General features: G+C 39.8%; 1 protein-coding gene across 11 annotated transcripts in view; it reads right to left on the bottom strand.

The window, feature by feature from the left end:
* The window catches only part of PLCH1 (phospholipase C eta 1), a 234,976-nt gene that overhangs the window by 91,226 nt on the left and 126,976 nt on the right, over nucleotides 1-16,774 (bottom strand). For 10 of the 11 annotated variants that reach the window (XM_021069700.2, XM_084990083.1, XM_021069698.2 and 7 more), the window contains 2 exons: nucleotides 5,916-6,062; nucleotides 3,655-3,898 (listed from right to left, as the gene is read on the bottom strand). In XM_021069700.2, the coding sequence (XP_020925359.2) occupies nucleotides 3,655-3,898; nucleotides 5,916-6,062 (391 nt within the window). Of the gene's footprint in view, nucleotides 1-3,654; nucleotides 3,899-5,915; nucleotides 6,063-15,238; nucleotides 15,308-16,774 lie in introns of all 11 variants that reach the window. The other variant, XM_084990081.1, reaches the window with a different exon arrangement.

Genomic DNA, 16,774 nt, shown 5'->3' on the forward strand with positions numbered 1-16,774 from the left:
GAAACCTACTAAGACAAAAAAAATCACAAAGAAATAGAAAATCTGAATAGACCTATAACTAATAAGGATATTGAATAAAAAATAAAAAATCTGGGAGTTCCCGTCATGGTGCAGTGGAAATGAATCTGATTAGGAACCATGAGGTTGTGGGTTCCATCCCTGGCCTCACTCAGTGGATTAAGGATCCGGCATTGCTGTGAGCTGTGGTGTAGGTTGCAGACTCGGCTCGGATCTGGCACTACTGTGGCTGTGGCACAGGCCAGCAGCTGTAGCTACAATTAGATTCCTAGCCTGGGAACCTCCATATGCTGCAGGTGTGGCCCTAAAAAAAAAAAAAAAAAAAAAAAAAAAAAAAAAAAAAAAAAATCTAAAATCTCTCAACAAAGAAAAGGTTTGGATTTGATGGCTTCTAACCAAATGTTTAAAGGAAAACATATATCAAATCCTTCTCAAATTTCCAACCCCCTCCCCCAAAAAAATGAAGTGGAGAGAATACTTCCTAACTCATTATACAAGGCCAGCATTACCCTGACACCAAAGCCAGACAAAGTCACTACAAGAAAAGAACACTACAAGCCATTATCTCTTATTTACATTGACACAAAACTCCTCAACATAATACAATTGACCCTTGAATACCACAGGTTTGAACTGTGTGGGTCCATTTAGACATGGATTTTTTTTTTTTCAAAAGTAAGTACTACAGTACTACACAATACACATTGGGTTGACTCCACAGAGTCAGAACCACAGATAAGGAGGGACAACTATAACATTATACTTGGATTTTCAACTGTTCAGGAGGTCTGTGCCCCAACACCTGCATTGTTCAAGGGTCAGCTATACTAGCAAATACAATTCAGCAGCATATTAAAAGGATTATATGCCATGACCAAGTGGGATTTATTCCTGGAATACAAAGATGGTTCAACTTATAAGAATTGAGCAATGTGATATGCTGCGTCGACATAATGAAGGAAAAAACAACTATCATCTTAATTGATACCGAAAATGCATTTTGACAAAATTCAACATCTTTTCCTGATTAAAAACACTCAACAGGAGTTCCCGTCGTGGCGCAGTGGTTAACGAATCCGACTAGGAACCATGAGGTTGCGGGTTCGGTCCCTGCCCTTGCTCAGTGGGTTAACGATCCGGCGTTGCCGTGAGCTGTGGTGTACGTTGCAGACGCGGCTCGGATCCCGCGTTGCTGTGGCTCTGACGTAGGCCGGTGGCTACAGCTCCGATTCAACTCCTAGCCTGGGAACCTCCATATGCCACGGGAGCAGCCCAAGAAATAGCAACAACAACAACAACAACGACAAAAGACCAAAAAAAAAAAAAAAACACTCAACAAAATAGGAATAGGAGAAAATTACTTCAACATAATAAAAGCCATATATGAAAAAACCACATATTCTATTCAACAGTTAAAAACTGAAAGATTTCCCTCTAAGATCAAGAGCAAGACAAGGATGTCTGCCTTTACCACTTCTACTCAACAGTATACTAGACGTTGTAGCCAGAGTAACTAGGCAAGAAAAAGAAAAGGCATGCAAATTGGAAAGGAAGAAGTAAAATTATGTTTTCAGATGATATGATCTTATATGCATAAAACAAAGACTTATAGAAGAATAGAGCAATACCACCCTTCTCACTAATTTGTTTCACTTTGAAAAAATTATTTTTCATAAAAATATGTTAACACATAATAGAATTTATTATAATTTTTAATGAGATGTTTTCAGAATTCTCAGATTTAATTTCCAATATGACAAATATCAATAGGTGGAACCCACATAAAAACACTCTTGGGTCTTCAGTTTTTAAGAATGCAAAAAGGGCCCTGAGACAAAAGTCTAATTATGTTAATTTCTCTTGTCAGAAGTTGGCTGAGGAATGCACCTGCACTAGAGATAGTCTTTTGAGGAGCTCCTGGGAAGTTTTTCTTTGCTTTGAACAACAACAAAAAAAGGTTTATTAGAAGAAACTTTGCTCCCTCAGGGCAGGGCTTCTCCGCATTTGGAGCTGCTGCAGCTTTCTTTGACTAAAGGGTAGCCAGCTAAAGGACCAAGCCAACATGTTAAGAATGGCAGAACCTGGGTCTCTGGTAATATTACTGGGCCACCAAATTAACCAACCCTGGAACCACTTCGTCTCATGTCTCTTATTCATGAGAAAATGAATATTCTTTATATTGGTTGAGGCACTGTTAGTATGGTTCTGTGGCTTGCATCAGAAAGCTTTCCCAGTAATTCAGCATTTTTTTTTTCAAATATAAAGGAGTTAAGAATCAAACTAACAGGGAAAAAAGCACAGAAAGTTAATTCCTATGTTTGTGTTTTGTTCTTTTATGAATCCCAGTTGCATTGATCTGCATGCTGTGAATATTGATGAAAACATCATGGCTCATCAGCTTAAATCTTTGCACTGTCAACATCCTTCCAAAGGCTATTTCCACTCTGCCCCAACAATGCCCAGAGATTATAGCTACGGCAGTACAAATTGATCACTGCTCTAGAAAAAATTAGGGTACACATTCCAATGACAGCAAGGAAGTGGTACTATTCCCTACATGGAGGGGGGAACATGTATTTTAAGACCACCCAAAACATGAAAAAGGTAACCAAAGCAGTCAACACAGCTAACACTGTACAGATAAGGAAACCAAGGCCAGAAAAGCCATGTGTGTCACACGCCTAGCTCAAGCCCAGCAGAATAGATGCACTCAGACCAAGTATGTTAATCTTTTATCTTGTCAGCACCACAGGGCCACAAGAATGGGTTTAGTAAAGAATAAAAATCAGGGAGTTCCCATTGTGGCTCAGCAGAAACAAATCCAACTAGTATCCATGAGGATGTGGGTTTGATCCCTGGCCTTGCTCAGTAGGTTAAGGATCCGGTGTTGCTGTGATCTGTGGTGTAGGTCACAGACATGGCTCAGATCCAGCATTGCTATGGCTGTGGCATAGGCCAGCAGCTGCACCACCAATTCAACCCCTAGCCTGGGAACTCCCATATGCCACAGGTGTGGCCCTAAAAAGACAAAAGACAAAAAAAAAAAAAAAAGAGTAAGAATCAGACTCCAGTTTCTTGAACAATTTAGAGAGGGAAGGTAAATATTAAGTCAAAAATAACTTCCCCTTGAGTGTCAATCAGTTGAGTTTCCAAACTATAATTTAAGAAAAGAGAAAAAGCAGGAAAGAACTTAATACCTGGTACCTAATTGGAACTCAAAAAGTATTTGTTAAAATAAACTGATTTTACAACAACGTAGGATTTTCTCTAATTCAAATAAATACTTTCCCAGTTACCTCATCTCTCTTAGGCAAATTTAGGTTGCATTTGGAGACCTCACAGATTGTGGTACTAAATCCAGTCTCCTCAGAAGAAGTCTGCTCCTGAGTTCATGCGAACTTAAGTTTCTACATGTTCTCTGCACTCATTTACTTGGGATGAAAGTAAAGAGGAGACTGAAAGTGCTCAAAGTAAAGAAAGATACAGCAAGGAAAGTGGCTTTAAGCCTCAAAATTATGGGAAAAAAATACAGACTCATACACACACACACACACACACACACACACACACGCACACGTGCACACACACATGCATGCACGCATACACAGTTGCAAATGAAAGTTCCAGGAAGGATATTGGTTGTGGGTCCTCTGCCTTTTAGCCAGGGAATCTTCATCACTGATGCCAGCCATCAGGTACTTGAGACCTGTGATCCAGGTGCGAGCCTCCTCAGGGTTGGAGGTGATGAGATCCAGGGACTCCATGTGGTTGCCATGGTAGATGGTGAAGCAGCAGCTGGGATCAAAGTTCCCCTCGGCCTGTCTGTGGAATATTTCAGACTGGCGACCCTCGGTGACTTTGTAAATGGAGTCAATAAGTACTGTGAGGAGAGGAAGATACATAGTTATGTGGCAGGTGAAAATGTATTTGCATTAAAAAAAAAAGAAAAGCAAAATCATCTTAAAACTTGAAAATAAAATTCATCATCTGTAAGTTGTGATCTTAAGTTCAAATTTAAAATACAAGCTCTATCTATCAGTTCGTGCTAGGAACCTTCCCCAGGTACCACTTTACCCTCCTGCACAGTCAGACAATACCCTCCCAAGTGTTGTGTCAGGATGTGTTGATATTTGGGATAGGAAGACAAATATAACCAACAGGACAAGAAAACTAGTAGAAAAGGGGGCTATGAATATGGCAAATGTATAATTTATACATTTATGCAGGGAAAACATACAATAAGACCCTAAAGCTGACTCTGACATTTTACAATATGCATAAGCCAACAGTTAAAAATTGAAGGGGAAAAAAAAATTGGTGGTAATTGAATAGCACAGATAGAGGTGACTGGGATTTCAAGAGAGAAGTCCATGATGGTAAAGGCAAAGTAAAGCGGTGGAAGGAGACAAGGTGGCAGCTCAGGGAAGGAGGCATAAAGATGCAGAAACATTAGGCCCACTCCTGGGATGCTGAACAGGCCATTAATGCTGGACTGAACACTCAAAAGAAGAGCTCAATTCGAGCTAAAGCTGGAAAGGCAGATAGAGGCTAGATGGAGGGAAGGAGAATACCAGGTCAGAAATTAGCATTGTTCAGGCAGTAAAGCAACATGCAGGTTTGGATCAGAGAAGAACTGGCAGAGAGGACTACTTTACGCTAAAACAGTCTTCTTGGTTTGCTTGCTTGCTTGCTTGGGGGCATGAATCAGGAGTGTACCAAGCCTACTGATTGCCCAGGTACACCATCCACTTCTCTGCTCTGCAGAGTCCCAATTTTTCTTTCTTTCAATGTGTTCTCCCTATGACTCATGGGGAAATGGGCCTATTCCCAGCCCAAGGGCACGTTCTGTGGGGGTCTAAGCCACTGGGGTGGCCCAATTCCTAAATTATCTGATTAATTTAGGTGTGGAAACACAACCCAGTTCTAACTAAAGAGACATGGGTGCTCTGCTTTGAGGGAAGGGTATGGTAAGCAGCTCTTCCATCCTGAAAAGGAGGCACTGGAAGAGAAAGCCCCTTGCTGCATCTTCATCACCCTATCAGTTGTGAAGCCTTGTTTCTGCTGCCTGGTTACAATGCCAGCTCACAAGAGGTAGAGCCAAGAGCACTTGTGGGACCAGAACTAGAGACTCAGCATCCCGTGCCTGAGACCAGCCAGTCTCTGAGTTCCCTGTTATGTGAGAGAATAAATTTCTGTTATCAAGTAAGCCTAATTTAGTCTGTGACTTGAAGAGGAAAGCATCTTAATGGAGAGAGGCAGAAGGAACTAGCAAAATGGAGATTGGTTAGGAGACTCAGCAATAGGCCACCAGAAAAGTGAAGAGACCCTGGATAAAGGAGTTCCTGTGCAAACAGGCGGGAAGCAGCAGAACAAAGAGACAGGACAGGGAACTCAACCTAGACTTTGTGCCAAGTATAGAAGGTATGGAGGGAAGGCATTATGGAGGAGGCGGATCAAAACTACTGTACCTAGTATCATTGAAACAATTTTTAACTGAAGAGTTAACTCACTCTTCAGTTAACTGTGCTCAGAATATGGCAAAGCCCTTTAAATCCTAGTGGGTTTATGATATCCTTCACTTTTTACAGGAAAATAAAAGGCCTTAAGCTATAAAACCTCATATCCCAACTAAAAAAAGAGCTGTCTCCAACACAGAAGAAGTATTACCAAGTACAGCACTTGTGGATAAGAAAATTTATGGATTTAAATTCCCCTATTAAAGAATTAACAAAAGCCAAAATGGTCATTTTACTTATCCTCTCTCTCCACATTCTCTAACCGTTAAATCTTACAAAAATATGAAAGTTGTACAGATCTGCAGCTTCCACAGAGCCCACCCAATAGAACCCATGTGTTACTGTGCCAAGTCAAGCAAAGAATTCAAAAGCTGGTCTTACTTTTTGCCTTCTCACTCTTCCTAGAGGGTCTCCATCGGAGGCGGGTCCGGTGTTCATCCAGGTAAAAGAGCCTGACAAGCCCTTTGGTCCCCCGTTTCAGTTTGATCATCTGAGTCCCGGACTGCATCACACTCATGCATCTTTCAACTGCAAACAAGATTAAAGCACATTCAGCTCTCACATGATGCACGTGTGCTCTGGTGTTCAGAAAACTTACTATCGGAGTTCCTATCGTGGCTCAGTGGTTAACAAATCCGACTAGGAACCATGAGGTTGTGGGTTCTATCTCTGGCCTCACTCAGTGGGTTAAGGATCCAGCGTTGCCATGAGCTGTGGTGTAGGTCACAGATGCGGCTCAGATTCCGAGTTTCTGTGGCTCTGGCGGAAGCCAGTGGCTACAGCTCCAATTAGACCCCTAGCATGGGAACCTCCATATGCCACAGGAGCGGCCTTAGAAAAGGCAAAAGACAAAAAGACAAAAAAAAGAAAAAAGAAAAAGAAACCTTACTATCAAATAAAACTTCCTTTCACACCCTAAATACTCTAAGGGCAAGAAGCCAAATTTATAAGAGGTAATCTGCAAAGATAGTTATTAAAGAATTGAGGAGTTCCATTGTGGCACAGCAGGTTAAGTCTCCAGCACTGCCAATGCAGCAGCTCAGGTTACTGCTGTCGCACTGGTTCAATCCCTGGCATGTGGAACCTTCAGATGCCATGGGTGCAGCCAAAAATAAATAAATAATTGACTCATCAGGCTTAAGCCAATAAAAAGCCTTCCTGATGGAAATAAAATTCTACTTCTAGATAAACAATGCATTACTACTGAACAGAGCAGCTTTTCTTCTAACTGGCAACATGTTTTTTGGTGTTAAGACTGAAATAATTTGATACTTGAATTTATGTCAAGAAAGCAAGTTCTCAGACTTCATGCTAAATGTTATGAGCCAGTTATAAAAACATCTTAGGATACTGCTTTAAAATGCAAACACAAGTAATGGCAAAATGTTTCAACAATTGTTGAGTTGGATGATGGCTGTATATGGGTTCATATAATTGTAGTTTTGCACATGCTTGAAGACAGCTAAATTTATTTTAAAATGTGATCAGAAAAAAAAAAAAAAAATCAGGAGTTCCCATCGTGGCACAGTGGTTAACGAATCTGACTAGGAACCATGAGGTTGCAGGTTCGATCCCTGGCCTTGCTCAGTGGGTTAAGGATCCCACGTTGCCGTGAGCTGTGGTGTAGGTTGCAGACGCAGCTTGGATCTCGAATTGCTGCGGCTCTGGCATAGGCCAGTGGCTACAGCTCTGATTAGACCCCTAGTCTGGGAACCTCCATATGCCACGAGAGCAGCTCAAGAAAAGGCAAAAAGGCAAAAAAATCTGGTTTTCATTGTGCTGTATGGCACTGGGAACCATATCTAATCAATTATGATGGAGCATGATAATGTAAGAAAAAAGAAATGTATACATGTATATGTAACTGGGTCACCTTGCTGTATAGTAGAAAATTGAAAGAACATTGTAAACCAGCTATAATGGAAAAAATAAAAATCATTATAAAAAATCAAGTTCTCACAATTAAACATAAAATAATTGTTAATGAATTTAGCTGCTAGGACCTTCCATCTAGAGAAATAACTTGGTAATTGGACGCAGGTAAAATTCAAATCACTTATCCAAGTTTATGCTATCATCTAAATTCTGTGCTTTGAGATGAACCTTGATGGACGTGAGCCATCTGTTGGTATTGCCTGTTTCCCTTTCTTTGTTAATAGCACCCACTTTTCCTTTGGAAATACTTATTTCCCATATTATGTGCCTTTGGTGGCCTGTCAACTACCCCAAGCAAGAGATGGGCACCTGACCTAAACTTAGAGCAAATCTGGCTCCCTTCCAAGGAACATGAATCCTGAGTGGAGTGCTGAATGAAAACAGAACTGAGCAATTTCAAAGGCAAAGACTTAAGAGATGCTCCTGGTCAGCCACCCCAAAATGTTAGTTGTTACAGTTACTCTTCCTGAAGCTCATCAATTATCCCATTTTCCCCGTGGTCCTACAAGTTATATAGTACTCTTCCAAACGTCCTTTTCTCATGGCATCTGCCAGAAACAGCTTTTGTTTCACCAGTCTATACACAGGCACATATGTAACCATTAGAGCACTAGAAACAGCTGGCTCTAAGTACCTAACTCATCAAGCAGCATGCTGATAGGTAAAGAAATGCAGTTGATAAACTTCAATAATGTTAGACTTCAGCTTTTTTGATAACTTATTTTTTACTAGGAGAGAATTTGATCCCAAATCTTAATATTGTATGTACAGCATACGCAAGGTAACTCCAATATAACCAACTTTCACTATTTCCTCCATGAAGAGCCTTTTCTTCCCCCAAAGAAATCAGGAAGAACTGCATAAAATTAAGTATGGTTTTAGGATTTGATTTTGCAAGAAAGGTAAAGTATATACAGGATGCTTTTACTCATTTCATCTAACATATCAAATATGCAAGTAATAAAATCCACTTAAGAAAACAAACTTAAAATGTTTACTTTGAAGCACAGAACGAAATTTTAAATTGGTGGCACACACTTTAGTAAGTTTACCCACCACTGAGCACCATTCACTTAGGTAATAAAAGTCATGGATGAGAATTTTTCTTTTGTCTTTTTTCATTTTTTCAAGTTTAATTGAAATATAGTTGACTCACAATGTTGTGATAATTTCTGCTGTTACAAAGTGATTCAGTTTGTACATCCATTCTTTTTCAGCCACACTGACCATCTCATACCAGTATTTAGAGGGAGAACAGAAGACAGCCAGTGTACCAAGATAAATTATCAAGTCTAACCAAGCAAACCAAAATTCCCAGAAAAATCTCTTAGAACTTCTTTGGCCACTGACAGTAGGTTACCTCAATAAACGGATTTTCAAAGAGCAACTCTTTGTTCCAGGCACAGGGCTATATAATGAGGTAAAGCAGAGAGCAAGGAGACTTTGGCTTTGGCTTAAAGAGGTTAAATTGAAGAGAATGAACCTCTAGAAAGATAACTTACTAATGGCAGTTTAGAGCTGTGGTTAACAACACAGAGTTTGGATCCAGACAGCCTGGGATAGAACTCCAGATCTGCCACTTACTAGCTGTAGGAGCTTGAGCACATTATTTAACCCCTCTGTGCCTCTATTACTTCACCTATAAAATGGAAATAATGCTATTTATTCCTTGAAATGTCGAGGGTTGAATGCATTAACTCATGCAAAGTATTGAAAACAGTGCCTGGCACAACATAGACACTATAAATGGTAGCTACTATTATAGTTTTATTATTAACATTTAAAAAAATAAATATCAAGACAAAAATACAATGGAGTCCATAGCAAAAGAAGAATGCAGCGTGCTGGGACAGAGAAAAGCATGGTAATAAATCAGCATCCGTGGAGACTTGGGGACAGGAGAGAGGAGGGGTATGATGAGAGGACAGGAAAAGATGGCCCACTGTCTTTGGTACAGTGACCTAAAAGGGAAATGACAGGATATGTGATTCTTGGGCCAGATCAGATAAGGTGAGGGGGGTTAGAGATGCTGGCATAAGATTTTAGTCTAATGGCAGTAAGAGATTCTCTACATATTTCTGAGCAAAGGAGTGGTGGGATGAAAGATATGATTCAGAAGGATGTCTGTTTGGGAAGAGAGAATAAAATGAATTGTTTATACCAGAATAGACAATTGAAATTAACTTCACCATCACAGATCTAAAGCAACAAATATAGACCTACAGCAAGGACTGTCTACACGTCCAACATGGTGCCCGCTTCTTGTTCACACTGTCTTCTTTCCCTCTACTTTTTATAGTCCCATTTCTTTTCCCTGAGATGGGACCACTATGACCATAACACTCTCATTTTAACAGGAAAGCACAGTGATAGGAAAGTTTAATCAGTTACTTGAGCTGATACATACCACCCACCACTTAGCAAGCAACATCCGAAGAAACCCGCACATTTTAGAAAGTGGGATCCAACCCTTTAGAGAGAGAGTGTGTTTGGGTAATTAAGATTCACTAGCCTCACATCCATCCCACCAACTGAGCCATGGGCTAAAATGCCAGCATGATCCATTGCCATGAACAAGTATGATGAAAATGTACTGGGCAGAGCTAGGGTCTGAAATGACGTGCTGCTCGGATTGTTTATGTAGCTGCTCCATGCTTTCTCCATGATGTTCCCTATCACTCAGAAATGTCACTTCGTTAGAGTCAAAGTGAAAAAACAAGTCTAGTGGGGTCTGAAGTCACTGCACCCACTTCTCCCTCAAACCTTACAGAAGACAGCCCATTGGAGTTACACAGCTAACCAGAAAAGGGGCACCCTCATTCTTTATAACTCCTTCCACTGGGTAATAATCACCCACGTCAGAGACAAAATGTTCTTCCAATGTCAAATAAACCACTCACAGATTCGTATTTCTTCATGTTCTCTTTCAGTTGAAAGAGATAACAGTATTTACTACCCCCTATAAAGTCATTCTCCAGCCATGCCGGATCATTAGATTCCATAAAATAGGGAGAGAAACAAGTGAACAAAGGCAAAAAATTCCAATGGCAGTTAAACAAGGGAAGAGTTCCAGAGGCTTAGGATGACGTGACCCCATCATGCACATTTCCAGTGCTGGAAGGTATCTGGGGAAAGTCTGCAAATACAGGTTATAAATTCAGGCAACTACCAACAATCACTTTGATCCCACATTCTCCCTGTAGTAGCCTTAATATTTTTAGAAAAGTAGTTTATTTGGATACAACGCAGCAATGTTTAAGAATATTAAGGGAGAATCTCCCATCAGCCCATTATATAATACATACACTGTTTTTGTCTATTATGTTCCAGACCTTAATTTGAGTACAAATTTGACATATTGGATGTGATCAAGATATTTAAGCCATTTGGCACTCTACTTTTTTTTCATTTGTATTATAAACAGCTTTCCATGTTTCCACAGTCTTAATAATTATCATTTTAATCGCTGCCTAACAGAAGAGCATAAATATTTAAAGAGCAGAACAGATGAGTAGAGGATTACGTTTCTAACTTTATTACTTAATTAGAGTTTTAAAACTATCAACAGAGTTTCGTCTATAAAATGAAAGGCACAACAGAGTGGTCTATAAGGTCCTTTAAAATTCAACTCTTTAAAAGGGATTAAATCAATCATTTTTGTCACAGGCAGTTTAAAATAAGTAAATTTCTTTAGGGGTTATCAGTTCACTAAGTTCCTCAAGCAGAAAATGCTTGTTAAACACACACACACACTTCTGGAGTTCCTGTTGTGGCTCAGCGGTAATGAGCCCAATTAGTATCCACGAGGATACAGGTTCAATCCTCTGCCTCGCTCAGTAGGTTAAGGATCCAGCATTGCTGTGAGCTGCAGTGTAGGTCACAGAGGCAGCTCAGCTCTGGCATTTCTGTGGCTGCAGTGTAGATGGGCAGATTCAGCTCCAATTTGACCCCTAACCTGGGAACCACCATATGTTGCAGGTGCAGCCCTAAAAACTAAACAAATACACACACTTCTGATCTGAAGTATCATAACAGAAAGTATCATTTGGGGGGATTCCTAATATTTCCACTATGTCTATATGGCATTCAAGAGAATTTAATCCTTTTTTATTTTTTAATTTTTAATTTTTTAAGTTTTATTGGCATGTAGTTAACTTACAATATTGTATTAGTATCAGGTGTACAGCAAAGTGAATCAGTTCTATATAACATACAATCCATTATTATATATATATATATTCTTTTTTCCCATACAGGTTACCACAGAATACTGAGTAGATTTCCCTGTGTTATACAGCAGGGCCTTGCCAGTTATCTAATATATACATGGTAGTGTGTATATGCTAAGCCCGTCCCTTCAATCCATACGTCCCCCACCACAGTATCCCCTTTGGTAACTGAGTTTGATTTCAAAATATGTGTGTTTATTTCTGTTTTATAAGTAAGTTCTTTTTTAATCATTTCTATTAAATTCCACATATGAGTGATCTCATACAATATTTGTCTTTCTCTGTCTTGCTTCACCTAGTATGATAATTTCTAGGTCCATCCATGTTGCTGCTTAATTCTTTAAGCCAAAGTCACATCAGAGAAAATCTCAGTTTGGAAGGCCATACACGTCACCTGATGGTGATTTTAACAGCTTTGAGATGTAACTTACATACATTAAAATTCAATGCATTCAATTTTAAATGTATAATTCCATGACTTTGGTATATTTACAGTTGTGTGATTATCTAATTTTACAACATTTCCATCATCCCAAAAAGAAACCTCATGTACATTTACAATCACTTCCCATTTTCACTCACAGTCCTAGACCACCACTAACTTACTTTCTGTCTCTATAGATGGGCCTTTTGTGGATATTTCATGTAAATGAAAATCATACAATATGCAGGCTTTTGTGTCTGGCTTTTTTCACTCAGCCTAATGTTTCTGAGGTTCCTATGATGATTGTGTTCATTTGTCTTCTCTTCCCTCTACTTCCTCCCTGACACCACATTAAACTCTTCCACTGCCACTTAGGATAAAAATGACACATAACAGGAGACAAGCTGATATACACATACACACAATGGAGTATTACACAACTATAGAAGATAAGAAGATCTCTGAACCAATAGAGTTTCCAAGTAATATTAGCAAGTGAAAAAGGCAAAGTGCAAATAAGCACATATACATATACTACTTTTTGTGTCATAAAAAAGGAAGGGCATTTACAAATATCTGTTTATCATTACAAAAACACAAGAAGGATAACCCAGAAAACAATGAAGCTGGCTATCTATTGAGAATGGAAGAGAACTCAGTAGAAAGAATGAAGAAGGGAGTGAAACCTCTCTTAGGAACTTACATGTTCAAACTGAAAATTAAATCAATGAGAGGAGGGGAAACACAAAAAGTAAACAAAAACATACCACACACACAAATAGTCATGTATTTGTATGTCTGTGTGTATATATACCTGCTTGTATTTCCTAGCTCTGTTCTTTTAAAGGCCAAGAAACAAAATCACCTCCAATAGGAATAAGCACACCTGGTGCCCTGCTCATTCTCTGCTTTGAAGATCACCTTGAGAGAGTTTCTCACAGACAGGGTCACAGCCATGCCAGTGTTGAGGCCATACAAAAATATCACTTGCACTCTTTTGTAAACACATCTATTCTGGGACATCGATCAACAAAGAGCACATTGGCGAGAGAAAAAAAAATTTTGAAGTCCAGATCCTCTGCAAGAGAATCTTCTTAGCAAAAAGGCACATGAAAAATGTGAATTGATTTCTTGCCATCTTCCACAGATCAGAGTAAATCTGTGTGACTGAAAGGGATTAGTTCCTGAAAACAATTTCATTTCTATATGGACAAGGTGCCAAATAATGCAGGAAACATTTCTTGCAAAGGAAGGAAAGGGAGATTTCCTAAAGTCCTCAGAGCAGAAGTAAAGGGTATGCTTAATTCTCAGCACAGACCGGAAACTTGTTTTGCTACCTGGTACACGGTGAGTCCTAAGACTCATTGTTGATAGGTTGGATGAGAGTCAGTCATGGTTAGCGACAGAAGGAGGGGTAGCAAAAAGAGTTCTGGTTTGGGATCCGTTGCTAACTAGCTGTGTGGACTTCAGAAGGTCACTGAGTATCACTGATTAACCCACTTCCCTCAACCTGAAAGTACACTTTCCCTTGAGTGAGTCTATATAAAGAGCTGATCTGGCTTTCACAAATAATATTCTCTCTCAACAAGCAGAAAGTCTAGTTCATCCAAAAGCCTATTAGAATAACTTTAAAGGGAGGGGAAAAAAAAGCTGATTAACATCTGGATCTCTTACAGCAGACATGAAGTCTCAAAATTATCTTTATATAAAATATAACTGCTTTTAAAAGGAATGGCTTCCATTAGAAATGCTCTTCCTTGCCAGGAAGAAGGCCTTAAAGACAAATCACATCAGCTTATGAATAAGTATGTTTACAAACAGTCATAGAGAGCCCCACTCTTATTAAGTCATGATTCTTCCCAGTGAAGACAATGTGGAATTCATTGATTTTTTTTTTCATTGCCTAAATTAGTCCTGTGGAGAAGATACAATATTGTGAAAGGCTTTTAGAAACCATTTGGTTAGCAGTAACGTTCTGGAACTTCTCTGCAAACTCTCTATGTGCATAGTCAATATGTTTGCAAAGTTGATACATATAGGAGATTTAGATCAAAGAAAGAGTAAAATGAAGTCATCTACAATTTTTTAAAAGTAAGAAACTTTTTTCTATTTTATTAAAGCTTTTCACACGATACTCTTTATATTTCTATTTCATATTCAACAATTGTTTCTGGTCCATAATTGTTAGCTCTGGGAAACAAATGAAATACCAACAGGAATTCATAACAATATAGTTTGAGGGCTTTTTTTTTTTTTTTACCATGTCTGCAGTTCCTGGTCCAGGGATCAATCCTGAGCCACCGCAGTGACAACATTGAATCTTTAACCCATTGAGCCACCAGGAAACTCTGAGAGCCAGTTTCATTTATTGCTTATTCCTCATCTTGACTCTTTCCTGGGTGACACTGGACAAGGTGACTTAATGAGGCTTAACCTTTCCTAAAGCCAGTAAAATATTTTCTCTTAGTTCTACAGGAACTGTCATGTCAAAGCACAAAAGCATCTCTACTGAGCATGTTAAAAAGAATAAAAAATTTACTATACCACACATTAATTTATGCTAGCTTGTTAGAACAATGGATAAGATGGAAGTATGCACAGCTGTTAGGAGACAGAAGTCTAATGTGGGTCCTTGGACAAATCCATCCTCTCTTAAGGCAGCAACTGGTCCCCAATCTTGGCTTTCTTTAAGATACACACTCCTAGGGGAGTTCCCGTCGTGGCTCAGTGGTTAAGGAATCCAACCAGGAACCATGGGGTTGCGGGTTCGATCCCTGGCCTTGCTCAGTGGGTTAAAGATTTGGCATTGCCGTGAGCTGTGGTGTAGGTTGCAGACACAGCTCAGATCCCAAGTTGATGTGGCTCTGGCATAGGCCGGTGGCTATAGCTCTGATTCGACCCCTAGCCTGGGAACCTCCATATGCCGCAGGGGCGGCTCAGGAAAAACACAAAAAGCCAAAAAAAAAAAAAAAAGAAAAAAAGATACACACTCCTAGACCTTGTTCCCAGAAATCCTTGTTGCTTGAGAACCTGCATTTTAAAAGCTGTCTCATGTAATTCTGAGGCCATTTAAGTTTGAAAACCACAGCTCCAGGCACCATTACTGCTCACCTTACCTCTTTAGCGTGGGGTCAGTGGGAGCCAATCAGTTTCCCAGTTACAGCACTGGGCCTTAATTCAGTCACCTAAATGAAAGGAGCACAGACTTACTAGCTTGGTTGTATATTTAGATGTCAGCATAAGGTTTCCTCCCTTACCAATAAAACAGAAAATATCCCAATTAAAGAAATGGTTAGAAGATCTGAAATTCTGTCTTTCAAATCATCATTTTAGATTACTTCTTTTATAAGCTCTTGTACCTTGGGGGAACTGATCAATACCTCACAATTTCAGATCCAGTCTAACATGTACTTAGCTGCTAAGTAGGGCAGAGGTGCTGAGTTTTGAGCCCTATGACCAGTCAGCATTTTATCTGATCTCACCCACACCCCATCCAGAGTCATCTCTTTGAAAAGCAGGATACCTCAACAGGAAACTTACACAGTAGATACACACACCAACATAGAGGAAGTATTTGCTCAGGTTGTCCTTGTCTCATTCATTTCTTAAAGTCACGCACACATTTTCCACCTACAGCCTGTGTTTATTTTCATTGCATTTTAAAAGGGGATATCTATTTTGTGCTCCGACAAATTCATATACCCCCCCAGCAGCTCCCAATTTTCACTCAAGACTCTATTTCCCTCCCCAACTATTGGTTTATAGAGTTGATCCTTTTTTGCCAAAAACAGCAAAACAAACAAAAGTCAAGAAAGTTTAACTGATTTCATGCAAACTGTCCTAATCTTGTCCACAGAAGTCCTACTTCTTTGTGCCTGTAAGGCTGTCTTAGGATGGAGGATGAGATCACATTTCCTTTGGAAAACACTGCATTAGGACTTCCTGTTGTCACACAGTGGAAATGAATTTGATGTGTATCCATGAGGATGTGGGTTTGATCCCTGACCTCACTCAGTGGGTTGAGGATCCAGTTTTGCCGTGAACTGTGGTATAGGTCACAGACACAGCTTGCATCCCAAGTTGCTATGGCTGAGGCGGAGGCCGGCAGCTACTGCTCCAATTTGACCCCTAGCCTGGGAACTTCCATGTCTCAGGTGCAAAAAGAAAACACAGTATCTCCCACCCCCAAGGGTTTGTGGCTTTCAGACCAACCACCTCCCAATAGCTGAAGGTTTCAGAGACCACCTGCTGAGCTGAAGCAGGCTTGGCACCTTCCAACCACAGCTAGTTGGTAATCAAGTTGTATGGCATTTAAAGTAGGCATCTTATTTCTGTGACAGGTGGTATGGGTATGGGGGTGGGGGGATCCATGCTAAAAAAATAAATAAATAAAACTACGTCTCCTGTGGCAAGGAAAATGTCTGGAGAATATCCTCAGATTTATTTTTCAAAAATCATTTGTCAGCCATCATTAAGTCCACAAATAACAAATGCTGAAGAGGCTGTGGAGAAAAGGGAACCCTCCTGCACTGTTGATGGGAATGTAAATTGGCACAACCACTATGGAAAGTAGTATGAAGGTACCTCCAAAACTAAATATAGAACTACAATATGAACCAGCAATCCTGCTCTCGGGTATATAGCTGGACAAA

The sequence above is a fragment of the Sus scrofa genome, chromosome 13, assembly GCF_054392235.1.
Source record: "Sus scrofa isolate SSC_HxYL_T2T_F1_AM1 chromosome 13, Sscrofa_HxYL_maternal_Yorkshire_Landrace_v2.0, whole genome shotgun sequence".
NCBI classification, from domain to species: domain Eukaryota; kingdom Metazoa; phylum Chordata; class Mammalia; order Artiodactyla; family Suidae; genus Sus; species Sus scrofa.